This window comes from Dissoconium aciculare, assembly GCF_010015565.1.
Source record: "Dissoconium aciculare CBS 342.82 unplaced genomic scaffold K489scaffold_11, whole genome shotgun sequence".
Classification (NCBI taxonomy): Eukaryota; Fungi; Ascomycota; class Dothideomycetes; order Mycosphaerellales; family Dissoconiaceae; genus Dissoconium; species Dissoconium aciculare.
This window is the reverse complement of record NW_022984961.1, coordinates 388,020-412,196: the sequence shown is the minus strand read 5'-3', so window position 1 is coordinate 412,196 and position 24,177 is coordinate 388,020. Positions and strand designations below refer to the sequence as shown.

Sequence of the window (24,177 nt, the reverse complement as noted above, 5' to 3'; positions counted from 1 at the left end):
ATGATGAGTGTCGAACGGGAACGGGACGACGGTTTGAGATGGGGAAGTCATGGAGGTGAGAGAGAGAAAGGTTCCCATGGACGGGTTGATGATGAGTGACGATGGTTGAAGGGAAGGGTCTAGAAGGACCGAATCACCTTTTCCTCTCTGCGTCTCAACTACTACTACTACTGTACTGTCCTTTTATTGTTTTGTTTATTTCGATGATCCGATCAAGGTGGAAACGCACATTATTATTTCCCTTCTTTTTTGGAGAGGAGATGTGATGGGAAGGTTTAGGTGATGATCATGGTATCGACGATGATGAATGGATCCCCCATTGGCTTGGCTACCGTGGCTACCTACCTATTCCAGCAGGTACTGTGGCAGCCAGGAGGCCTGTCTATATCCACCTGGGCAGTACAGAGAATGAACCGTGCCAGGGAGACGCCTATAATAATGGTAGGCAGACAGGCAGGCAGGCACACCGCGGGCTGTGTATCACGTTGGGACCACAATGCGGTGCAGGTGGATACACACCTGCACACACCCATCCATCCATCCATCCATCCATCCATCCATCCATCCAGTATATTCGAAACACCAGCTCTACCACCTCTCGTATTCCGACCCAGAGAAGAGAGAAAGATGATCAAGAAGCACGGAACTTGTCCCTGTTCTTATCATGATTATTATTGATGGAGGATCCCGCAGTCCGCATCGGTTTGTTGATTGGATCCCAACGCGCAAAGATCGACTGTGTTTCCCACTCCGCCTCCTCCGAGACCAGGTTCAATTTGAGACTATACGTATGTGGGCGAGAATCCCCAAAGATCTGTGACGCGGCCGTCTTGCTTTGCAGCAACGGAGAAGCTCAACGTCGTCGTCGTCGTCAGCCGCCGCATTGTGTGTGGTGGAGGGCTCCAGGTTGGTGAGATGTAGCTGACCACTCCCGCTAGAAGATTCGGGGGAAACCTGCGTCGGCCGCCTGTTTCACCAATTCCAGGCGGAACCATTGCTATCTTCAGTGGTACAGCACTATGTTTGCCTCGCTCTCCGCCGAACGTTTTGACGATGATTAGGCGAATCGGACATTGTCGTCCTGTGCCGTTGTCTACTACAATACTCCTCTGTGGATATTGATTGAATGTGAAATTTTGCCTCTCTATCCTCCAGACACGATCTCCAACGAAGGCTACCTAGGTATATCATATTACCCTCACAGGAAGCACGGATGAGGCTGGTTGGAATTGATCATGATGATTGATGGTGGAGGACCTGGTCATCAATCATCATCACGAGCACACCTTCCATTGTTTCGTCTTCTCGTTCCTCAACCAAAAAGTCTTTGCCCTGCAGGAATCATCGGCAGTCCACACCCGATCGATGGGGAAAGCGGTACAGTACGAGACCGATTCATGCAGTGTTACGAGCATAACCGATTATCCACGCACATCTGGGATAGGATCCTGTCATAGAAACTCCACAAATATATACACGGTGATGCACAGGATGGTGATGTTGGCTGGCCTGCTGGCTGGACTGGTGGTGATGGTGGTGGTGGTGGGGATCAAGTTTCACCTCTGCTGCACGGCGTCCATCATCTATTCCAAGGCTTTTTCCCTGGCGATGTGATGCGATGATTCAGTCTTGACCAGGAAATCAACCATCGTCGTGTGCATGAAGAGAATTTTATTCTTCTCTTACTTGCTGTTATCATCATCTCTGCTTTGCTGTCCTGCTTGTCACGAATATCAGTCCAACACACGGATTGCATTTCGGATCTGACTGTTCCCAACTGCGCCGTTCTGACCGTTCCCCGTCTCCCGTCCCATCGATCGTTCTCGCCTACGGCACGGTTGGCGAAAAAAACAAACGAGAGTTCGTTCACCACCACGCGGTCCGTTAAGCAAGCAAGGGATTTGCAGTTGCTTATTCTTCATCTCGTTGACGCATCGTCCTTTCTCCCGCTACAGCAGGAAGAGAGTGCGAAGGAGAGCAGAGTCACACCCGCTTTGTGTTCTTGTTGCCATTGCAATCCTTGTTCTCACACACAGACAATTTCTCCCACGCACGCACCAATTTACACGGACAGGGCACAGTCAGCTTCTCCCTTTGTCCACGTTTGTGTGTTGTTATTTTTCGCTCGTCCGTCGCAGGTTACAACACTTGGCTACAGTACAGCGTTGAACGATTCGACGACTGAGCGTTCGCGTTTCAACTCGTGTCTGTCGGCGCGCACTCCCTGACAACGGTCATTGTCAAAAGGAACCCTTATCTCCGGGCGAGAGAGGCAGAAGAGAGGAGAAGAGGGAGAGGTACGGTCCACACCTGTCTCGACAACGTTCGCCCCGTGTATCCGTCCGCCCACGCAACGGTCGCGTGTCGCCGATCCACACACTCACGCTACACACTAGCTTCACGGTCCATCAGTCGTTCGGCTGCGCGCGCGTCGCTGATCGTTCGTCACTGCAATCTCCCTCGTCGTATTCTACCGGGCGCCTCTCTGCACATCCAACACTACTTTACTCGACTAGCCCTGGCGCCGTCGACGTCCTCTTCGTCCTCGACCATGCTGTCCGACTTCTTCGGATTTGCTCAGATACCATCAGATATACTACCAGACGGCATTATGTTCAAACGCCAGGTCGCGACCGGCCTCAGTGTTGGCACCAGCCTGCCCACCACCGACCTGACTGCCATCACCAATGCTGCCGGAGGCGTCACCAGCGGCGTCAACGCAATTACTTCTCAGACCACTCCCACGGCCACTCCCACGACCGCTCCACCGCCTAGCGATACCACTCCAACAGTAGTTGCGCCGACCACTGCGACGCCTGCACCTTCGCCGACCGATAATACTGCGACACGGACACAACAAACCACCGAGCCGAATACTACACAACCGCCAAACACCCTAGCGACCACCACCAGGGACGGCACAACCGGCACGACCTCAGCTCATACGACTGCTACCGGCGCCGACTCGTTCGTCTCCTCCTTGACAGGCACGTCCAGCAATCTCGTCATTGTTGGCGGTAGTTCCACTATCAATCGTTCGACCTTGTCTTCCGCGACCACCATCACCTCGCCTCTTGTCGGCTCAGCCACCGTCGCATCGGTTTACACCTCATTCTACGTGGGCAGCGATGGAAAATCAACGAGCGCTGTCCTCACCACCAGCCGAGTTCTCAGCAGTACTACTGGGTTCGCGACTGCCACCATCCTGCCTGCACTCCAAAATAGCGGCGACGGTGACGGCAACGGTAGCCTGTCGCCCATGAGCAGGAGCGTAATCGGAGGTGTGGTCGGAGGTATCGGAGGAGCCATCCTGCTGGGCGGCCTGGCCATCGTGGCATGGAGGTTGTGGGGCAAGAAGAAGAGCCAACGGGAGTCTCTCACACAAGAGGACTACCTGAACCAAGGTCGTTCGGACTACTCGCGAGGAAACAGCTTTGGCGCGGAAAAGAGGATCAGCCCACTGAGCTCGAGTTACGGAGGTATGAGTCCCGGCGCGGCCTCGACATATACGAATCCCAACGGGAAGGTCAACACCGCCAGCAATTTCTAAAAGCGAAAACCCCGTTTCGCGATACGACACTCCCACACCATCACACTCACAATAACAACAACAACAAACATATTCTACCACTCCCCAACAATCCATCACCACAAACAATTTTACGAAACCCAACGATAAAACCTCCAACTTCTCGAATCAACATCAGCATAGCGCGGCGAACTTTTCCATTTTGTCATTATCATCCGAGGTCACGGGCGGCCCGACCACTCGCCTCCTTTGAATCGTTCTTGCAAGCATTTCCAGCGACTTTTCCCAGCGTGCATCACTCAAGCACGCAACACCACAGCCCCTTCATTCGGGGATATCACAACCATTTTCGTACCTCTCAGGAAGACCAAGGCACAAAGCCTGTTTTCCGCCACAAGCCTGGACATCTGCTTTGATCTGCGATCTCTCTTTTTTTTCCTTCCGGCTACTAGCTTTTCCTATCCTGTCCAGCAGTAGCAGCAGCAGTGGGCTTCCAATAGGTTCTTCTTCCTATTCTCTCACTTGTCTCTCCCTCTCTCTTTCATCTCTCCTTTTTTACCTCTTCTGCCGCTTCTCTTCCCCATACGGCAAGAAGAAAACAAAACCTGTTTTAGAATTAAGCGAAAGAAGCTTCCCAATGAATGTCACGGTCTCGTCAGTCAGAAAGAAATTGTACCACTACTACTACTCCTACTACTACTCTTACTACCACTACTACTAAACTCGATAATTTCTTTTTTTGACCTCTATCTCTCGATCATGTTCCTCGTTTCTGTAGCCCATCTATGTCTTCCCCGTCGTGAGTGAGTTTTCCCTCGTAACGATGCAACGAAAGGAATAGTGGATTTCCCTCATCGAAAAACGTCTTCCAATTCATCAATCACCAAGTGCAGGCAGGTAGGTGCTGTATTCCCCCCAGATACCCACAGGCGCCTGTCTCCGAGACGGGAAAATCAAGACATGACATGAAGAAAACGTGGACATTTTGAACGGAGAAGAAGGACGAGTTTCTAGGAAGTTTTGGTTGAGACGACCGGTCTTTCGGCCATTGAATTTGAAATTTACGAAAAATCATAGAGGGGAAAGAGAAAAGAAAAAACAGTTGGAAACGATTAAAAGGCCGCCGAGATGGATCGCAAGAAAGGGAAATTTTTCCTAGACGAATTACAGATGGAAAAGGAAAGCCAATGAAAAAAATGCTAAAATGCCGCCGCCCGAGTACTGTCCAACCGTGAAAGGAAAGGTAAAGAGGAAAAACGAAAAAGAAGGTGCCCGTCGTGGCTGTTGTTTGCTGTTGTTTGCTGTTGTTTGCTGTTGCTGTTGCGCGTTGATTCTTCATGGCTGTTATGTCAAGGGAAGGGGCTGTGTTGTGATTCTGCCATCGTTGGGTCATGAATGTGTGTGAGTACATTAATGTATACTGCTCTCCTCGCGAAATTCTTCTGGAGGGTAAAACAGGGGCAGGTCATGGTCTTGGAGATCGTTATCATGGAGAAAGAAAGAGCGTGTGTGCGCTCTGTTTTTGTGGATTTTTGTTGGATGGCGGGCACGCGCTGAGGGCGCATTTGTTTCGATATCATTCATGAATGCGCAGACTGCAGGAAGAAAAGGTTTGGGGGAGAGAAAAGAAAGGAAGACGTGTGCGAGTGGAGCATCTCGCTGTTTACTTTCGTGAAGTCGTCGGCGCCTGTGTCGTAGCCAGGCAATCTAAGCAGCAGGAAGGGCGACTTTCTTCGCCTTTTGCTTCTCTGCCCACTCGCGGGAAAGAGCACGGCTCCTAGCCGCGGCTTCGGCACGGGCTTTCTTCGTGGCCTCTTCCTTCTCGCGGCGTTCCTGCTCGGCCGCCGCGAGGAGTTGGGCGGGACGGTTGTAGACTTCCTTGCCCTTGGAGATGATGGCGTTGCCACTGCTGCCGCCGGCGCCGCTACGGTTCGATTGTGCGACGCTGGGAGGACGGCTGTTGCTGGAGGAATCCAGGTTGAAGGCCATGGCCGTGCTGGATCGGAGCTGGGATGGGGCGTTCACGGCGGATTTGGGAGGGAAGGGCCGGCTGACTGAGGCGCTGCGGGAGTGATGGGAGTCGGCGACGCTCATGGGGCGGTGGATCCCGTTGACCAATTCGATGGGCTTCCCTGAGATGCGTTGCTCGCGAGCGATGCTACTGTTCGTTTGACGCACCGCGGGCGCCTTGCTGAGACTGGCAGGCACGGGACGCGCTTTGAAGGGCTTCTTCTTGGACTCTTCGGCTTCTTTGGCCAAGCGAGCTTCTTTGGCGGCCTTGAGCTTCGCGGCGACGACCTCTCCTGGGAGCTGGAAGGTGCTTTGAGTTGGGGCTTTGGTCGACTTTAGCAATGGCGCTGGTGCCGGGAACGCCATCGACATGGGACGTGGCTTGCTGTGAGGGATGATGACCTCCTTCTTGGGAGTGAGGCTTCCAGAGTCAGCGCTGGATCCCGATACCGTACGTGATTGGTCCTGGGGTCCGATAGACTGTCGAGGTCGTCCAAGAGCCGGCGGTCGAGGTGCGTCCTTTGGTCCATGAGCTAAAGAGATACGTGCTTGGCTCGCCTTGGTAGCACGGACAACAGGATTTGACTTCTTAAATTCGGGCTTCTCGAGGGACTCGGGCTTCTCGGGGAACGTCGGGGTGTTCGAAGCGCGTGGAGAAATGGCATTGACGACTTGTTCGAGAATCTCAATCTCGCGAAGAGATTCCTCAAAAGTGTAGTCTAGCGATTTGACCGATCCTGGCGGCGTGACTTGCACATCTGCGTCATGTTCCACCAGTGTGTTGGCCCGGACAGAATCCTCAAGTGTGTACCGCACGGTACTCAGAGATCGGGGTGTCGTCACTTGGCATGCCGCAGCCTCCAGGTCGTCATATTTGCTGGCAGAATATCCAGAATCGACAGTGTTGAATGATTTCTGCGATTGCGGCGTTGAGAGCCTCACCGGCGAGGGACTCCGGACCGTTTGCATTGCGATTGGCATATTCGACTTTACAACGTCGCTTTCAACGTTGTCCAAAAATTCCTCTTTTGCAGCAACACCATTGGACAACGAGACGGATTTCGATAATTTCTCTGCTGAATTTCCAATGTCCAACGTCGGGCTCTTCGACTCTATATCATCTGTGGTCGGCAAATGAGACATATGCGTGATTTGCACTGTTGATGCATCCCCTGCATTAGCGTCATGTGACTTCGAGGAGCCGCTTCCCATGTATGCAGAAGCATACTTACAATCGTTGTAATGTTTAGTCAAATCGTCCATCGAACGCTTGCGCGTTGACGTCTTTGGTGCGCTCGATGATTCAGACATAATCTTATATGGTTTACCCGAATGCTCGTCGACTTGATCGCTGGTCGTCTCGGCTTGCGTCGTGCTTGCGTTAGGGCTCTTTCTGACGCGCCTTTGCGACTTTCCAATCGATTTATTCTCAACTGCGTCGTTCTGATTGGCGATGGAAAGACTATTTCCTGTAATTTCACCAAGCGGAGGGCGTGTTTCTGCAGTGTTCTCGTCGATCGAAATGTAATCGTCGTTGCGAGCCTCAAGCGACACGTCGGGGTCGATGTGGAGTTGCTCTGCGACTTCAGCCGCTCTTGCGCGGGTCATTCGGGGCATGATTGCTTCTTATGGGACCAGAGGTTTGTCAATGTGATTGTCAAGGTGAAACGACCATTCCAAGACTACTCGGACAGGTTCATAACAAATTGGCTTGTTTGTTTATCACAGGATTGTGGCTTTGACGGATGCGGTGACCATGCGGGGGCGACCCTGGGCGTTTGTGCTCCTTCATTGTTTCACGGCTTTCGATTGGGGTTAGTTAGTCTGCCACGCCGAAATCGTTCGTGTCGCTTGCCCTTGGCTACCTCACAACGCCCACGTGAAGCGACTTATATTTCATTAGCGGGAGTCCGCGCGATTAATTGGAAAAAAGGGTGATCGAATTTGAGCATTGCTCTTTTTTGAACGTGAAAACATCAAACGGTCGTGACAAATTAGGCAAACGCGACGCCAGAAATCCTTAGGTTTCTAGCCAATCCAAAAATTCGGGCGTGAAGTAGCTCACGACGATGCTGGCTCCTGCACGTAGTACTCCCTCCGTCGCCTCGAATGCCATCGTTTTCAAATCAAACACACCGGCCTGCGCGGCAGCGTGGATCATGGCATACTCTCCACTCACATGGTAGGCTGCGATGGGCAGATCCTTGCCGATTTCCTTTGCGTCAGAAATGATGTCTAGGTATTGTGTCGCAGGCTTGACCATGATGATGTCGGCACCTTCCGCAATGTCTCTGACGATGGCGCGACGTGCGAGTCCTCGACCTCCCGGTGGTAGCTGATAGCACTTGCGATCACCGAAGCTGGGAATCGAGCCTGCCGCATCACGGAATGGGCCGTATAGACATCCGCTGAATTTGGCCGAGTATGACATGAGGACAATACGATGCGCGATGCCGGCCTCGATGAGCTTCAGTTTGATCGCACGAATGCGTCCATCGTTCATGTCTGAGGGTGCTACACAGTGCGCTCCAGCTTGCGCGTAGGCAATGGCGACATCGGAGACCCGATCTACCGAAAGGCTGTTGTTGAGCGAGCCATCCTCATGCAGGATACCACAGTGACCGTGTGATGTGTACTCGCAGAGACAGACGTCGCAGGTGATGAAGAGCTGTGGAAACGCCCGTCGTAGCAATCGGATACCAGAAATGACAGGTCCTTGTGGGTCATCTGCTGCGGTGCCGAGGGTGTCCTTTGCCGAAGGGTGTAGCGGCACACCAAACAACATAACACTTTTGAGACCTTTGGCGACAAGCGGCGTCAAGAAGGGAACGAGGCGGTTCAAGCCTATGCGCTTTTGATTGGGAAGACTAGGGATGCTGGTCTCCTCGTCTGGGTTGTCCGTGATGAAAACGGGATAGATGAGCATGCTCTTGGTCAACTGCCGTTCTGCCTGCCATGCTCTTGCCAGTGGGTGTGAGTATCCGCCATGGAGTTGACTTGAGATATCACCGCTGATGCTGACGCTCGTGGCGGCTGTGGAGACGTAAGATTGTGCTCGAGAGTATTGTGATCGTGTCTGGCGGGTGTCGACGGTTCGGTCGGTGTTGTTCGAGTCACCGCGATTCCGGTAACTGAGATCGTTGACGAGATTTGAGAACGACATGGTGGCGTGGTATTACTGTGGAGAGCAGGTGCGAGGGTGCTTCAGGCCTTGAGAAAAGGATGACAGCGGGATGGCACGATGATTTTGTGTTCGCCGAATGGTACGGTGGTAGTAATTGCCACGCGGACCATTGGTTGCAGACGAAGATGGCACCACCGCCGATGTCGATCCCGCGATAAAGAAAATCTGGCCCACTATCGATGCTTCCTCGGAACCTACACTTCCGTCTTTCTTCACATTACCTAGGTAACAAGTGGATAATTTTGATGCCGCTACATCGAAGGAAAGAACTCGCATATCCATTGCTATCATATGCTTATCTCATAGTATCCTCTACAAGTCGGCAGCGCACTTTACCATCCAAAATCGTAAGAATATCCACACCTGCGAGGCCATGCGACGGCTTCTGGGAGAGGCCTGTGGCCTGTGGACCTGCAATGCGGGGAGTGGGACAAATCAATTTCGGCTTTCGTGAAATCATGTCAAGGGTCCTGTGTCAGCCATCCTGTCCTTTTTTCCAACAGTGGACGTTACTACAGTATTCAATGGCACCTGCTCAGGTAAATTCGTGGTCCTTTGACTGAAGGAATGAAACAGAGGATACGGGCATGCGACTCTGGCATTACAGATCGAGGCTGCATGCCAGGTGAGGCCAGCAAAGAGCAAGCAAACCCACGTCACAGCTTTCACCAACTTCGTCTGCGGCGACGATCATTGAGATTATTCAAGACTTGCAGATTGCGTGCGAACTATCCACAGTGAAGCCACGTCGGCAAAAACGCCATTCGAAAATGATGTAAACAAAACGTCTCATGAGGATCTTCATCGCTTCTGAAGGACATTCTGCACTTCGCGGGGATACATACCACTGAAATGTCGAAATGGATATCAATGTGTTGAGTCTGGAGGTTTGCCGGTATGCATCACGCATTGCTGTCGGTCGCCACTCCGAATTCGTTATTGTAGCAGTTGTGAAATCGAAGCACGCGGCTGGACTAGACTCTCGCAGGTAGCTGCGTCGTCGTCTCCAATCGATTTCTGAGCACGTCAGTTCACTGCGTTGCATGTGTACCTAGATACGATCTTTTCCTAGCTAGACCAAATCAAAGCCCTCGAAGGCTGCTCAGATGATGGCCGTACGCTGACACCAAGTCGACGTCGTTGTCAACCAGCTAACGCTTCTCGTGGACATTGGCATGAGCATCGACCAGACGGCGGACGCTTTCGTTCTCATCCACATTCAGATGATGGACAGGGGTTCGGCGATCATGTTAGCAGTCAAGGGGACAGCACCTTGACACCACAAACCGAAGTCCTCACCTCCAGGAATCCATCAGTCGGTCAAACCGGACGGAGCATTCTCATGACTAATCAGATGGCTGCTCAATCGATGACGAATGTTTTTGTTTTGCCAGCACATTAGCCGAGTTCAAAGGCAGAGTCATGGAAAATCTCGGTTCTATTCAGTGCATAGGTAGTTGTAGTATCCCGGCCGATTTACCAATGGTGCTGTCTTTGCCATGATTTTTCAACAACCCTATGAAGTCGCGATGCAACCCGAGTACCCCAATTTCACAGATGTGGTGTACACAGGACTGATTGCATACCTCAGGCCGCAGGCGCGTGGAAATTCAGCCTAGCCACATTCGTCGTCCCAGTCACACGTGTCTCACACCCCGCGACGCGTCTGGGGCCACGTCAGAAAGTGGACAGATAACGGCTTGCTGGCCCAGTCATCCTGCGCGGCCCTTTAAAGTCCTTGACATGTCCGCAGTTCTTCTCTCCTCCTTCTTCTTCTTTCCTCAGACCATCGTCACGGTGCTTTCCGACCACTACGTTCCTGCTCTTGGCATGCCCCCCTCTGCCTTTCAGCTTGACGGTGTGGGTATTTCAGCATCGCACCCTCTATCCTCGCGTCGAGATCTGACTCGGCGCGGAAGGGATAGTGAGGACTGGTTCAGCCAGATGACGGGTGGTCTCCAGTGTCCATTTTTCTGCGCATCTATCTTGATCAGTCACCTACTGCTATATGCACGCTGATGGAATTTGGATGATGTTGACGAAAGAGAAGACATTGATATTGTTGGCATCGTGATGTGCGTTTAACCTTGCTGCTTCGCAGCTTCAGGAGCAAGTCTCATCGTTGATGCTCTGGCCCATTCTTCCTGCTTCGTGCAGGGGATGTGGTGAATGTTCTCCGCACTGGGGAAACACCATTCTCTTCTGCCTAGCTTCTGCCCAGGTCAACGATAGTGGTTAAAACCAGCTCGGACGTGGAAGAGCCATACAATGACTATCGGTGACGTGAAAGCTGTGAGAGTCCGACACAAGCATTCGGAATGGCTTTCTCGCAATCTGCCTTGTGCAGTTCCTGCGAGTACTGGCTCGACATTTCGGTATCACGTTGGTTGTATTGTTGTGAGCTGTTCGTTCCAAAGAACTTGCCGTGCGAAAAGCGCGGCAGCTATTTGGCATACTTTGGATCAGTGTTGTCACCAGTGAAAACTTTCGAGACTGGAGGCCTTGAAGTTTATTCAGCTCGAGGAAGAGTCGTGAGCAATTTTCTCCACTGCCAGTGTTTCGATCGTTGCCAAATCTGCGACCAGCACCTGGCAAGAGGATGTGCCCGACTCGCCCTTGCTGGATAATCTTCATTGCTGACCTCGATGTGATCGTGTGGACTCCACGATTTTGTTCGCTTCAGCAAGCCTCGACTTGTCTGTTGTTGTCATGCGATGATGGTCGGCATGCCTGGGCTGCGAAGCAGAAACTTGTTCCAGGGCGTAAAGTCCTGATGTGCGAAGAACCAATGGAAGTTCCTCGTTGTGTAGACTGCAAGTATGACTTGCAAGCCAACGTGAGGCCTTCTGGTGACGCATCTGGCTGGTCGACAGAGACCAAAGTGTGGAGAGTCCCGAGGTCGATGGGTGGAGTGGACAAGTCGATGAGAGATCCTTGTCCAGATTCACCACGATAGCAACGGAGCCGCAAATGTTATGCGAAGAGTCCACAGATCCGCTGGTTGGAGCTGGAGAAGTTCACCATCGCGATGTCGCCGGTGGCGCAGTTGGAGCGCAGCCAGCCCTCTGAGCAGCTCGGCAGATGGTTGTAGCCATTGTTCAGTGCTTGACGGTAGCGCGTGAATTCGGACAAGATGTCCAAGAAACGTGTGGCAGACCCTCTGAGCTGCGATGCGATCTAGCTATGGCAGGAGAAAGATTCTCCGGTAGTGACGATACGATCGAGCCATGGTGAAGCATTTGGTCGGGCGTTCACGCCCTGATGGTACGGCGAGTCCTCTGGCCACGGCGACGGCCCCTGCATGGTGAAGCAACATAACTGCTTTGGAAGCAGGTTTTCTTTTTGGCTTGAGTGAGAGAGCAATGCGCCGCCGGAGGTTGTGCGGACTTCCCAGGGAGTGTCCCTGCTGTGAACGAGCAATCGATCGGGACGCACTTGCCTTAGTCATGTTTCCTCCACCAGGATCGGTATGAGGCTGATTGTGTGACGAACCGTGCGGGGTCTCGGAAAACTCACACATGCCGTATCGCGAGGCCTGGTTGTGAATCCTCTTGTGGGGAGAGGCGGGGAGTCAACCTCGACAACAAATCGCTCTCACAATGTGCTCGCACCTCAACGTTGGTGTGGGAGTCTAGTACCTCGCTGTGATATTGCATAGCTCGGGAAGCTAAGACGGGCACGATTGAACTTCACATGTTTATTGTGTATTTATCATCGATAGGCTGGGTTGCTTCTTCAAACTTATCTAGGATAATGAATTGATCTTTACAGCATGCAATGGAACCTACTGTGATGTTGATACACCACCCACGTTTGCCATATCATCGTCACGCTCTGAGTCCGCTGTGACTTGCCAGAAACAATCTGAAGTCATACATGGGGCCACAGTGTCATCGACGAGGATCCATGAACCGAGTGCCCAGTGTGACAACGCGCTACGAGTCTTGTCTGCTGCGTTTGAAGCGAAGGACGAGCGTCGGCGTGGGAACTAAAGTACTGTCCGATGGGGACGCTCTGGCTTTCGAAGCCGCCAGTTTCAGTACAACAGCCCAAGAGGCCGTATCAAACCAAAACTGCGGTCGCTGCTCCGCTTCGAGCCACATACATGCGTACCTTGCCCCGATTGTACATTTGACGTGCCAGCAAGGAAAGCGCCGGGGTTTTGAGGCGCAGCAAAGGTTTCCCGCATGGTGATGACCCACAACTTGACGTGCAGTTTCTTCTGCGCCGATGTATCGTCAAGCGAGAGCCTCTGCAGAGCAGCTGAGGCTGTGTAATAGGTACATAATGATAAAGCAATCCATCACATACGGGACCCAGAAGTCTTCAGCGCCGCACCTTCGTGAGATGGTGCCACACCCCGACCGACCAGATCAATGGAGCTGCTAAGCGAGAGGCAGCTTGGGGAGCATGTTCGATTCAGCGCACAGCGGTCGGAGTATCACTTGATTATCACCGTATACCATTCATCTTCATGCGTTCGATGACTCGGCTTTTGCTAATCAAATCATCAGCAAGATGGGACATCCACTCACGAAGAGTTCAAGGATCAAACATACGATGCAGCAGACGACCTTCGCGTGCCTGAACGCCTTTGCGGCAGTAACGTGAATGCTCCTGAAAATGATTTGGCGAGTCCCATGGCACGATTGAGATGTGTGCTGCAACGAACGCGACCGGATCACATCAGCACACAGCCTGACCTTTTGCCTTTCAAAAATGTGCAATCTTTCCGAGAATGCTTCTCCCGACTCGATCTGCCCATGTCATACCTTCAAATAGCGGATGGTTCTGTTGCGACAACTTCGTGTCGAGTTGAATACGACCAAGACCGGTGCATGAAACGCATGGAATTTATCTCATATTGCGTTAGTAAACATGGCGACTGGTCTCTGGCCTTGTCTTACTCTGCTCATGAGAGAGACGTATCAGTTTTCTGGAGTGTTGAGCAAGGCAGCGATCCACAGCACCTAGTTGATTCAATGAAGCTGTTCCGTAACATGGCCGTGCATCCGATGCTGATTCCCTGCATTATGTATGCCAAATTACTCGAGCGGTCGATCCGGCGACGGAGCTCACTCAAATCAAAATTGCAATCCATGGAGGTCGCACTACAAGACGTCAGCAAGAAGATCGCACGAGTGTCTCACATCAAAACGCTGAACCAGGAGGCGGATTTGGATGATGGCTTGGACGACGTCAGTGTGCTTCTGCTTCAATTGCAGAGCTGCCGACGACAGCAGTCTAGCCGGGAAGGACGCTATCACTTTTGGGAGAGCTACCATGCCGCACTAGAGAAAGGTTTGGGACACTGCGACGAATTGAAGCAAAGCCCCGAATTTATCTCGGCACACATGAAGCTTCGTCAATGGTCGACCTTGACATGGGAGCGATTCCAGAGCCTTCAGGCCCGCGACAAGGATCACGTCAACCGGGTCAATCTTGTTGCTGAGACGGTATGTTGCCCATGATGCACATTCCCTGCGACTTTGTTTACGGTGACCTCATGGTAACATTTGCTGATTGTTGCCGGTAGCTCTACCTGCTCATTCAACAGCAAGAGAGCCAAGTTCAAACCAGATTGGCAAAAGCAGCCCAGATGGACAATGAGGATATGAAGTTTATCGCAGTGCTTGGCTCTATATTCCTGCCTGCTGGTCTTGTATCGGTGAGCAGTATCCTCCAGTATTACGAGACGATGATCGACATGCCAGCTGACCGAATGCATCCCAGTCTCTGCTCGGTGTTGATCGGTTTCAATTTCTAGAGGGACCGCAATTGTTTGGCTTCTACATTGGCGTTACGGTGCCCTTCATCACTCTGGTCGTGTGCATTTGTCGACTCTGGCCGCGCTGGAATCGTCGGCGGATGCAGCATCCGGACGAAGCGTATCGGAAGTATCTCGTTGCGAGACAATTTAGCTTTCTGTGATTCTATCATGGAATTATACACTAAATCGTACACGGAATGTAACCTTTTTGATGCTCATGCGTGATGAAATGCACTTTGGCAATCTGAACGTGTGTGGAAGGGGGTAGACATTATTAACCCTGGGGCCCGAATTGATCGTAAATGACTTTGGATAACAATCTCCTCCCGTTGGCTTTGAGCACTCATCCTCCGATGCATGGGTTCTGAGTCAGACGGTGATGACGAAGCTCTAGACAGCAAAACATCAGTAAATGATGATTCAATGATGACTAGAAATTCACAGCCGGCCGAAAAATGTTGGTCCGGGGAGATTTCTCCGCTTTGCGCGAAATTCGTTCTTTCGGAAGGTAGCAGAACGACAGAACGAGAATGGGTCCAGTATCATGCTGACGAGATCACGGTAACTCATGTACGCCGGCTGGATAAGCTGCGCTCCCAGTATGTCTGTATGATTCGTTGCTGTTCGCAGCCACGGCGATCACAGGGGATTCCTGAGATCTTTCCGCGCTCCCATAATGTTCGAACATCCGAGGCATTGAGGAGCCATCTAGCTCAGATGGAGCCCTGCCCGACGAGGAGCTATGCACTGATGGCGGATATCCATTCCATGCTTGATGTACTGGGGCTGAGGCTTGAGAAGACAACGAACCCACGTAGCCGGCGCTGTTGGTGCTCCTGCTGTGAGCCAGCTCGAACGAGTCCCACGCGGCGCTGCGATAGCCTGAACTTGGCGGGAGAGTGGTGAAGCCGGTGCTTGCGAAATTATGTTGCGGTTGTGTCGATTGGCTGTAGGCCTCTTCCGACTCGAATGGAGGTTCTGGGGGAGTATTGGGGTTGAGATCATCTTTGGTTGCGCTACCGAGCAAATGTGAAGCATCGGCGAATCTTTCGATGATGTCTGTTTTCTGCAATTTGCTCAAGTGTAGTGGTGGGTCCCAAGCATGGTCCCGGGCGTGAGCGCTCGCAGAATGTCCGATCCAAGGGCCCGTCTCAACCGATGTTAGTATCTGGCGACTCCCTGATTGATAGTCAACGTCGTGGCCTAGATTAGCATACTTGAACTAGTTGCACACACCTGTGATCGGAGTTTTGCCCTCATGGAGCTTGCGTGGAAAACCACTGATTGGATACCTTGTGCTCTTGTCGAGACAAAGGAAGATTTCGGTTCGCGCTTGCTTCGAAGACCAAGTCACTGTGGTTGGCGGATAAATGTTCAGCGATTTCTTGGTGGACATTCTATCCAGCACTTGATCATTCAGGTAAACAAGCTGTGGTATGTCCGTATCGCTGTCCGACCTCATGATGATAAAGCGAGGTGTGTATCCTGGCACCTTGTGTTTCTTTATAAAATTGCTGAGTGCAGGTATCTCGTGCTTTTGCAATCGGCAGTGAAAATTACCTGTAAATCTGTCAGAGTCCTGCTCACCAATCGCTTTCTAGACCTACTCACCAACTACAGAAACCATCTCCGAGGTCGGAGCGATGGAGTCATTCACGCCGCTGGCAACTTCGAAGTAGAAAAGAGTGGCAGCTATGCGTTGGGCAACGGCTTTGATCTGCTCACTTCTCTTCATGCTTGATACAGTCGACGCTTTGAGCTCCAACAGCGCTCTGATGTGATCGAGCTTGGGGAGTGGTTCTTCGAACTCGGGATCGAGGCGAACGTAGCGCTGCTTGTTGTCGCCTTTGGGGTTCCGCACTCGGATGAACTCTCGCCAAGTTCTTCGAGCATCCAGTGACGAATGGATATGATGCGACGCAAGATTGTTCATGTTCCGTATGCCAGCAACAATGCCCTTGTTCGACGGACTAGAGACCAATGCTTTCTCCTTTGCGATCACGCACGACCCGGTGCCGATAGATATCACGATATCTGGTTCGTTGTCCTTGAGCTCTGGCCAAAGGAGTTTACGCTCGCTGTCGGCCACATTTATCGGGTTGTTGTGGTAAATACCTCCGTCAGAATAAAGCTGCTTTGTGGCCTTGTGATAGTAATTTTTGAAGTATCTGGGCGCGGCTGACGTTGCTCTCGCTCTGTTCATGTCAGTATAGGCCAGGAATTGATTCTTGGACCTTTGAAGAGGAAGATCTTACGCTTCCCAAGTTTTGACTTCTCCTTGGAGGGTTTCAGGTCGCTGAAAAGCATAGGATACTATTGTCGTCAGCATATGGCTGCCATTGTTGGGTCGGTGGACTCACGTTGCTCGCCACATGTCCGGCTGTAATTCGCAAACACGACTTCACCCAGTGTCGCAGAGGTTGCCGTGATGGCGACTTTGACGCCAATTTCTGTTGCTCGAGCGCGTTTGCCTCCAAAAAGGTGCTCATGCTCAGTGAATGCCGTTTGCAATGCCTGTCTTGGTCAGCTTTCGTAAACTCCACGGTAGCCGCCGCATCGGCGCGTTTCTGCTGAAGAATTTACCTCCTCGAGAGGTTTCGTCTCGTACTTAGACTGCTTGTGAGCTGCAACGATTCGTCCAATCACTGGAATATTGACGCCTTTGCGCGGCACAAAAGCTTTAACACAAAGCTTCTCGAACTTCTCAGAGCATTGTTGTATCGTCCATTTACGTTCCACCATACCAAGAGCAATTATGCCACCAGTGCTATAGCATTAACATAAGCGATAGACCAGAAGCACTGGAAGGATGTGCAGAGCATACCTCGTACCAACAATCAGGTCAAAAAAGCTTTGAATGTTGATGTCATTATCGAACTCTGCTGCGAGGAGCTTGAGAATTTCCAACTCAACGACGCCTCGAATTCCGCCACTTGTCTGAGGTTTAGTGAAGACTCAATGCAGAAAGAGAATTTTACTCACCCATCTAATGTCAGTATCCGGATCCCACAGCCTGGAGGTTTGAGGTAAACTTCCCAGGGAAATATGAAGCGATTCGTCTTCGGCTCAAGAGGGCAGTGCGGGATGGCGACGCGACTGGGTTCCGGACAGTCGCCGAAGCTCCGTAAGCAGGGAGTACATATGATATGTCCACAAGGCAGTGCATGCTCTGGTGGCTCGAAGAGACATGACAAGCATACTGTATGGCTGACAAAGGTCCCGGGATCGTGCTTCGTGACATGGGCGAAGAAGTGCGGTAAGACGTATTCGCAATGAATCTCGGCTGCAGCGCGATCCTCCGCTTTACTTGATGAGGTTCGCCGCCGCGTCATCACGTAAGAGATCACCAGCTTCTCGTAGACAAGTTCTTGGAACTTGCGTTTGGTGGGCTCGTCGCATTGTATTGTTGACTTGTAGTGGCCGACACCGGCCAGCCTTCCAGATTGCATCTGATGACCTTTGGCGGAGTGTCCGCTCCGTACATTGACGCATCGCTCCGCCCCATGTTGATACTCGCAACGCCAGTGCTTGTCGCAAAAGTCCATAAGAGCTTGGTCGAGATGTGGTAGATATTTGGGGAACATGTCCTGCGGGACGCCTCTTATTTTCTGGCGAGTCGTATCGAGCATGATGCACGAACCAACGATGAAGCTGAGCTCTTGAAGAATGTGCCATGGGTTGCGGATCTCATTCCAGGTTGTCATCATTTGAATTGCGAGCTTCAGGATATTGCCACCGAAGTTGTTTGGTATAGGACTATTTGCAAAAGACGCCTGCACAAAGTCGAAGGGCTTACTGAGGTTCTCAGCAAAATGGTCGAAAGCTGACTGTAAATATAGCTGAAACTCATCCGCGTTCAAGAGCATGCGCAACCTGGCCTTGCTCTCTCGGGCAGCCTCACTACCAGTTCGGATCACATCAGAAAGTTTCGTGATCTGATCGGTAATCAAATTTGGCCTGCCTGTCGTCGGAACGCGCACTATGTTGAGCGAGGAGTAGTACATGCGAACCAAGCCGGTGACGGTACGGACAGGCCGTCGCCTCTCCTTCCAAAAGTTGACGAGATGTTGGTACGAGGGATTTTTCAGTAAAGCTTCGTCGAGTTTGTCCATGACTGTTTTTGTCGCACACTTGACATCCCACAACTTTTCTGGGATGTCGTTGTTCGAAGCATTGAGAACAATGATGGCATGGGGCAGGACCGGCTGATTAGACGACTTCTCGAGCGCGGCATGCGCCCAATTGATAAGTCGCTCGACAACTTTCTCGATGAGCCTAAATATCTGTGAGTACCGGGCAGTGCTGTGTTCAGACATCCTCGATCCTACCTGGCGTCTTTGGCGACGAAGACGATGACGTCTGAGAACGTGTAAAGAAGCCTTGGATAAAGATACTCGACAGTATAATCGCGCCGTCCTCTTTGTGCATTGTTGGCCCACATCAGTTCTCTTTCTGAAATGTGATTGAGTCGTTTCGGCCGATATTGATCCGTTGTTGAGGAAGGCGATTCTTCTCCTTGCCCCTCGAACTTCTGCTTAGTCGCCGCGGCGAAGGGATTCCTCTCACCTCCATCTAGTCCCTCGCAGTCAGCATAGAGCAATGGAGACTGTGATGTGAGACTCATGGATGAGACGGGATCAAGGTAGAGATGAACGTCTCCGGATGTTGGAAGACTGGCATCAGGAGCTCCAACGACCGGCGTAGGGAAGAATGCGGTGTCATTGTTGGACTTCAGGTCAATGAGAAATTTGATCAGGGTACTTTTGCCAGCACCAGTAACTCCAACGAAAGACACAAGACTTGGAAAAAGAGTTCCAATCTGGTCTTTGCTGACTGGCGATGAAGGGTGATCATCATAATACTGATTGTAACGCTCGGTCTTCAGCGTAGCTATGAGATTCGCGTATCGTCCATAATCGCGGAATAGCGGGGGTTGATTCTTGCTTCGAGAAACCCCGAACCAGGTCGTGTCGATGTCCTCTAGATGAAGTCTCTCTCGATCCTCCTTAGTGAGAGCAGGCGTGAGAACCTTTTTCACTTTCTCGGCGATGCTGCGCTTAGTCTTTTCGTGTGGGAGCGTTCCGGGCATTATAGTCTTACTTTGGCGCCTGTGGGTAATTTGTGTATTCCAACAAGGGTCGCAGAACAGATCTTGGCAAACATTGCAGTAGTAGCGACCATCGCCGAGCTCTTCGCAGACGATACACACGTCCGCAGATGATGTGTCTGATGAGGTGCGGGTGAGGAGATTTTCTGTAGTTCCAGGAGTGTTCACCACACTAAGCCTGATTGCTGGGACAGTAGTATTGCGAGCAGCTTGGGCAGTCGAAGATCCTGTCAACGCCTTGGGGGGAGACCATCGAAAATGTGAATTTTGGGGGCCTGGAACCTCGTAGCCTATCGGTATACAGTCTGCGTCGCCACGAGCACCATCGGATGACGACTCTCTAATGATCGGATCTTGATACGAATTTGGTGTCGTTGGTGGCTCGCGCGCAGGCTGCAAATACGGCATGAACGGTGTCGGCGCAGCTGCTGTATTGCGCTGAACCAATTTTGCCTCATGTTGAGATCGTGATGCTCTGAATCCTGCAACTTCGACGCGAGCTGGTTTTGCCGTCGTTCCTTCCACAACATACGATGCTCTATGACGTCCATGCCGATCATCTGAGAATGAGCTGCTTGTGCTCGGCTGAAGTGTTGTGGAGTCCTGGGGGGAGCGAGGCACTCTCTGACGCGCGACCGATTCCGTTATTCGCTCCAGCGGTGAGGCGTCGCGATAAAAGCCACCGACAACGGCTGGTTCTTCGGAGTCATTGCCAGCATCGATTCGAAATGTGTTATACACTGATCCAGAGTCGGCCACATTGCAGGAATCGACGTCAACAGCAAAGTCAATTCGACCCGAGAGCGGATAGGACGGCATCGTCCCACGCGGTGACCGTGTTCGAGGCGTAGCGGTATCCTGCGCATCGGACCGATTGATTCCAGAATTCTGAGCGTCGGTCATCTTCGAGGAGTGCACAACAATATCGCTAGATGATCAGTCAGTCCAGTATGAAATTGTATATGTCGCGCGATTGATTGGGAGTCATCAACTTCTGTACGGAGATGTTAACAGTGTTGTCGGCTTTTGCATGCAGGTTATAATACCGTCGAAAGGCGGGCACCATTACAACCCCAAAAGATCGGTCATCAACATGAGAGGGAAGTCATCTGAACATCGCCAGCTCTCTATCTGAGATGGTCAGCGCCGGACAATGTGCGAAATGGGAAAGTAGATGTTTTCACAAAGTTATATACTCGGCAGGATAGATCAGCCCGTGAAGGGTTCAAACTATTGCGGTGAGAGTGACCGCAGCTACACTCTCCAGCATGCGAAGCGTTCTCCAGGAGGGGAGGCCACCCTCGCGGCGCCTGTCATGGTGTGTTCGTTATGTTGAGTAAGCCTGTCAAGAATCTGCGGCATGTTCGGTTTCCATCGCAGCGACTTGGATATGCAGAGTTGACCAAAAGTGTTCCATAAGAGTCAAAGCTCGATGGAGATGGTGGCGAAGCCAATACGACCCCTGGTCAGGCACGTACAGTTTGGTTTCCAATAGACCAATTAATGTTCCTGACCTCGCATGATTAGCGACAACGATCACCATGACCTATCCATATACAGAGCTCCGCAGGAGATGTTGTCCATAGCTGCTGTCGAATACCACGGCCGGCTTGTGTTGGCTACGCCACTATTCGCGCATCTACAGGTTTGGTGGAAATTAAGACTGCGCCTCGTCGATCGTGATGTCGTCACGGCGCGAACACATCAATTGTGCGTATACTGGTTTTACAAGGGAACCATACCCCTTGTGCGCAGCCATCCATCTGGACCAAATCGAAGCACCACTGTACCGATGGGCAGTGTACGACTCCGCCTTTGGTGCAGCATACGCAAATGGCCGGTCGTGTGAGGGTACAGGATGTGGATTCTGGCCGAAATGCAAGGACCGATTTCGATAAGAGTAAAGATGCGGCTGGTTGCGGGCCTTTTGGTATATGCAGGAAATCGACAGGTATCTTCATTGGTCCACGTAGGCGATAACCATTAACCAGGTTTGGGAGGCCACCCCTCTTTCCAGTACGGCACTCCGGGCTCCTTTCCACATTCATCGCGTTGTGGTGTTATTGTACCTAGCTATGCGTCAGTCTTGTTCCCACGTCCTTTCGCTCATTGACATGTTAGCTGATCCTTGATCTGTCAACAAGGCGCAGCTCATTCTGCTACTTCGTGCTACCCTGTGATGATCGTGAGGTCTCCGAGGGAACGCATGCCCAAGGGCTGAATTGCATCTGCAATGTGAGTCACAAGTGAGGCGTTCATCGATGTCGTCACCACTATGACCATCGTATTCAATTGCGGCAATATACATCACACGCCTTCACTGCAAAGGCTGTTGTTGTGATGTGCCGTCCGTGTTTGTGCTGGTCCGCACGCGGCCCGCCCGGGGACGCGTCAAATTCACGTGGAGCGCCGGCCTTTTTTGTCGAACGTCTGTGGACATTCGAACGCCTCAGGCTGCTTGGGACCAACTTATTTCAATCATGCTGATCAACCAGCGCGAGCGCACACATGTCCACCCAAGATGAGTGCAAAGGCGGGCGTGGGATTCTCAGCACACTGGTCAACTCTCGTCCATCACTTCAGCGGGAGGACGGCTTCAGCTTGTATTTAAATGCGATGCTAGCTGCTGTAAGCATTGGTCATACGGCACAAAGCCTTCCTCACATAGCACAAAGCTTTTGTGTTGAACTGGATTTTCTCCCTTTATTGGTCAAGAAATTACGATGAATTTAAATCTTGATGCGGCCAATTGACCGATCCAATATTTCCACGGTTGCCTGCCAAGATAATGATGAATTCGTGTGTGCTATGATGGCAGGAAGAGGTGTATCTGGAGACCTCATGTTCCTGTCGGATGGCCGCCCATGGCGAAAATATGGTAATGGAGGACTGTGTTAATGCAATGATCATGGAATACGCCAGTACGTGAGGATGCCCTGGTTTGGAAGCGACCCTGCACGTTCTCAGTGCTGAATACCGCTTACAGGTGCAACATACGATTCTGCAGCGCAATCAGATGTTAAATACCAGGCATTTGTCTGCCGATGCTCGAAAGGCTACTTTGGAGTTCAACCAATCCTCACTGTCCACCAATTTCATTCGCATTACATACAGCCATAAAGTGCCTCGCGCATGATGACATCCGCATGCGATATCATTTCACGGGTCTCACGAACTTTTACCGGCCACTCCGGTTGTCTATAGCGTCGGTGTCTACGGAATCTTGCGAATCCTCGGTCGACGGAGGAGACGCACTATCTAGTGTCGGTATAAACGGGCTCCCTTATCTGCCTGAAGAAGTCCTCTCTCGGTGCCTTATACATTGTCTTCTCAGTTCCATTTTCGGTTCGTATCTTGACGCGCCGCCGATCTGGCCCAAAGATATCGGGCCTGATCGCTTGTAATATACCCGACAAAAAACATATCGCTCGATTCGACTGGAAGTCCCGAGTTGAGGTAATTTCACGAACAGTTGACGAGTCCGATCATCGGTATCCCAAAGCGATTTGATCGTTGATTCGAGCGGCGGCTCGATTGCTTTCCAGTCTTTTGCCAAAATATCCATGGTTTTGGTCATGTATGGCGAACCCACAAGTCGAGATCTTCAGAGTACATTGAACGGCACGAATACCCTGTCCCATCATTTGAAACCAGACCCGACCAGAATGCTGGAGCTGCTCAGCGATCGCCGCCTGATTTTGGTCGACGTATATTGCACTGTAAGTTTCATTATGTCGGGGCCCAGCGCGGGTATAAACGCGAGCATGGAGCACTGCTTCCTCCCGCTGACTCAGGGCAATGTGTGGAAACGACTTGAAGATATCTGTGGGCAAGATGCAATATTCAGGCAGGTCTTGGAAGCAATTGCGACAGTACCGTTGACAAGTTGGTAGGTGAAGGACTGGAACCCAAGCGCTGCATTTTGTACAGTCTGAGGAGCGAAAGGCCCTCAAGAGGATGTTGACGGAGTGCCGTTCGATTACACCGATTTTTCGGAGCCTTTGCAAATTCTCAGAAACATGATATTTGAATGCAAAAAGCCCTCGCAGCGACTGTACAACACCACGTGACTTCTTGCTGGTCCCCGAGAAGCGCTGCAGCGATCACAAGTCCAAGGGGGTGTGAGTGATAGGAAGGATCTCTGGAGGGAGCACGTGGAGCCTGCCCAAGGCCGAAGTTTGAGGCATTGGTGATGCCTTCATATCGACTAGCTTAGCTCTACCACGCATGGAAAGTGCAAACAGAGGGTCATATTTTCGACGCTCGAGGGATGCCAGCCAGAGGAGGTCTTCGGTCGTCCTTCGTTGCATCAACTTCGGACCGTGTAAGCCGTAGGACTTTCGAGCTATCGATAAAGGTCTTTGCATCTTGTCGACTCAGTGTGGTAGAGTATGATAGCGGCGGAGCGACTCTGGTCAGGACGAACCTTGGAATGCCAACATAGGAGAGAGTGAAGGCAAGAACAGGGCACCAATGAAGGAAATCAAATTCCCGAGTCCACACTCATCCTTCGTACAGTTCTGTCGTTTCACTAGTTCCAAGGTTGTTTCAGACATGGCAACTCACTCGGAAAGGAC

General features: G+C 51.6%; 6 protein-coding genes across 6 annotated transcripts; 2 read left to right on the top strand and 4 right to left on the bottom strand.

Moving 5' to 3' along the window:
* Positions 1-2,551: 2,551 nt before the first annotated feature.
* On the top strand, positions 2,552-3,550 carry K489DRAFT_372714 (uncharacterized protein; the record flags this gene model as incomplete). Its single annotated transcript, XM_033603358.1, has 1 exon — positions 2,552-3,550. One exon carries the CDS (start codon positions 2,552-2,554, stop codon positions 3,548-3,550), a length of 999 nt encoding a protein of 332 aa, XP_033457228.1.
* A 1,538-nt stretch (positions 3,551-5,088) lies between these two features.
* On the bottom strand, positions 5,089-7,632 carry K489DRAFT_49033 (uncharacterized protein). The gene has a single exon (XM_033608671.1). It carries the CDS (start codon positions 7,154-7,156, stop codon positions 5,237-5,239), a length of 1,920 nt encoding a protein of 639 aa, XP_033457227.1. The 5' UTR covers positions 7,157-7,632; the 3' UTR covers positions 5,089-5,236.
* On the bottom strand, positions 7,560-8,702 carry K489DRAFT_324259 (delta-aminolevulinic acid dehydratase; the record flags this gene model as incomplete). Its single annotated transcript, XM_033601744.1, has 1 exon — positions 7,560-8,702. One exon carries the CDS (start codon positions 8,700-8,702, stop codon positions 7,560-7,562), a length of 1,143 nt encoding a protein of 380 aa, XP_033457226.1.
* A 2,082-nt stretch (positions 8,703-10,784) lies between these two features.
* Positions 10,785-11,742, bottom strand: K489DRAFT_48935 (uncharacterized protein). Its single transcript, XM_033608670.1, has 3 exons — positions 11,365-11,742; positions 10,991-11,224; positions 10,785-10,933 (listed from the first exon to the last, which is right to left on the bottom strand). Exons 1-3 carry the CDS (start codon positions 11,579-11,581, stop codon positions 10,827-10,829), a joined length of 558 nt encoding a protein of 185 aa, XP_033457225.1. The 5' UTR covers positions 11,582-11,742; the 3' UTR covers positions 10,785-10,826.
* A 913-nt stretch (positions 11,743-12,655) lies between these two features.
* K489DRAFT_343194 (uncharacterized protein) lies at positions 12,656-14,710 on the top strand. The gene is made up of 4 exons (XM_033602303.1): positions 12,656-13,180; positions 13,238-14,179; positions 14,260-14,391; positions 14,457-14,710. Exons 1-4 carry the CDS (start codon positions 13,100-13,102, stop codon positions 14,652-14,654), a joined length of 1,353 nt encoding a protein of 450 aa, XP_033457224.1. The 5' UTR covers positions 12,656-13,099; the 3' UTR covers positions 14,655-14,710.
* Positions 14,711-15,049: 339 nt separating this feature from the next.
* On the bottom strand, positions 15,050-20,503 carry K489DRAFT_412175 (uncharacterized protein; the record flags this gene model as incomplete). The annotated part of the gene is made up of 9 exons (XM_033607899.1): positions 15,050-15,672; positions 15,730-16,053; positions 16,105-16,688; positions 16,749-16,806; positions 16,854-17,007; positions 17,077-17,260; positions 17,318-17,425; positions 17,476-18,768; positions 18,822-20,503. The coding sequence occupies 9 exons, from the start codon at positions 20,501-20,503 to the stop codon at positions 15,050-15,052; spliced, it is 5,010 nt and encodes a 1,669-aa protein (XP_033457223.1).
* Positions 20,504-24,177: the final 3,674 nt, after the last annotated feature.

What these genes read in the sequence shown, in the direction of transcription:
- K489DRAFT_48935 (XM_033608670.1), bottom strand. Translation starts at nt 11,581, where the DNA reads ATGCGTCACCAGAAGGCCTCACGTTGGCTTGCAAGTCATACTTGCAGT. An exon ending in GTCCACACGATCACATCGAG is followed by an intron (nt 11,225 to 11,364) that starts GTCAGCAATGAA and finishes ATAAACTTCAAG; the next exon opens with GCCTCCAGTCTCGAAAGTTT. An exon ending in TCACGTCACCGATAGTCATT is followed by an intron (nt 10,934 to 10,990) that starts GTATGGCTCTTC and finishes CCTGGGCAGAAG; the next exon opens with CTAGGCAGAAGAGAATGGTG.
- K489DRAFT_49033 (XM_033608671.1), bottom strand. Translation starts at nt 7,156, where the DNA reads ATGCCCCGAATGACCCGCGCAAGAGCGGCTGAAGTCGCAGAGCAACTC.
- K489DRAFT_343194 (XM_033602303.1), top strand. Translation starts at nt 13,100, where the DNA reads ATGGAGCTGCTAAGCGAGAGGCAGCTTGGGGAGCATGTTCGATTCAGC. An exon ending in TCAATCTTGTTGCTGAGACG is followed by an intron (nt 14,180 to 14,259) that starts GTATGTTGCCCA and finishes TGTTGCCGGTAG; the next exon opens with CTCTACCTGCTCATTCAACA. An exon ending in TGCCTGCTGGTCTTGTATCG is followed by an intron (nt 14,392 to 14,456) that starts GTGAGCAGTATC and finishes AATGCATCCCAG; the next exon opens with TCTCTGCTCGGTGTTGATCG.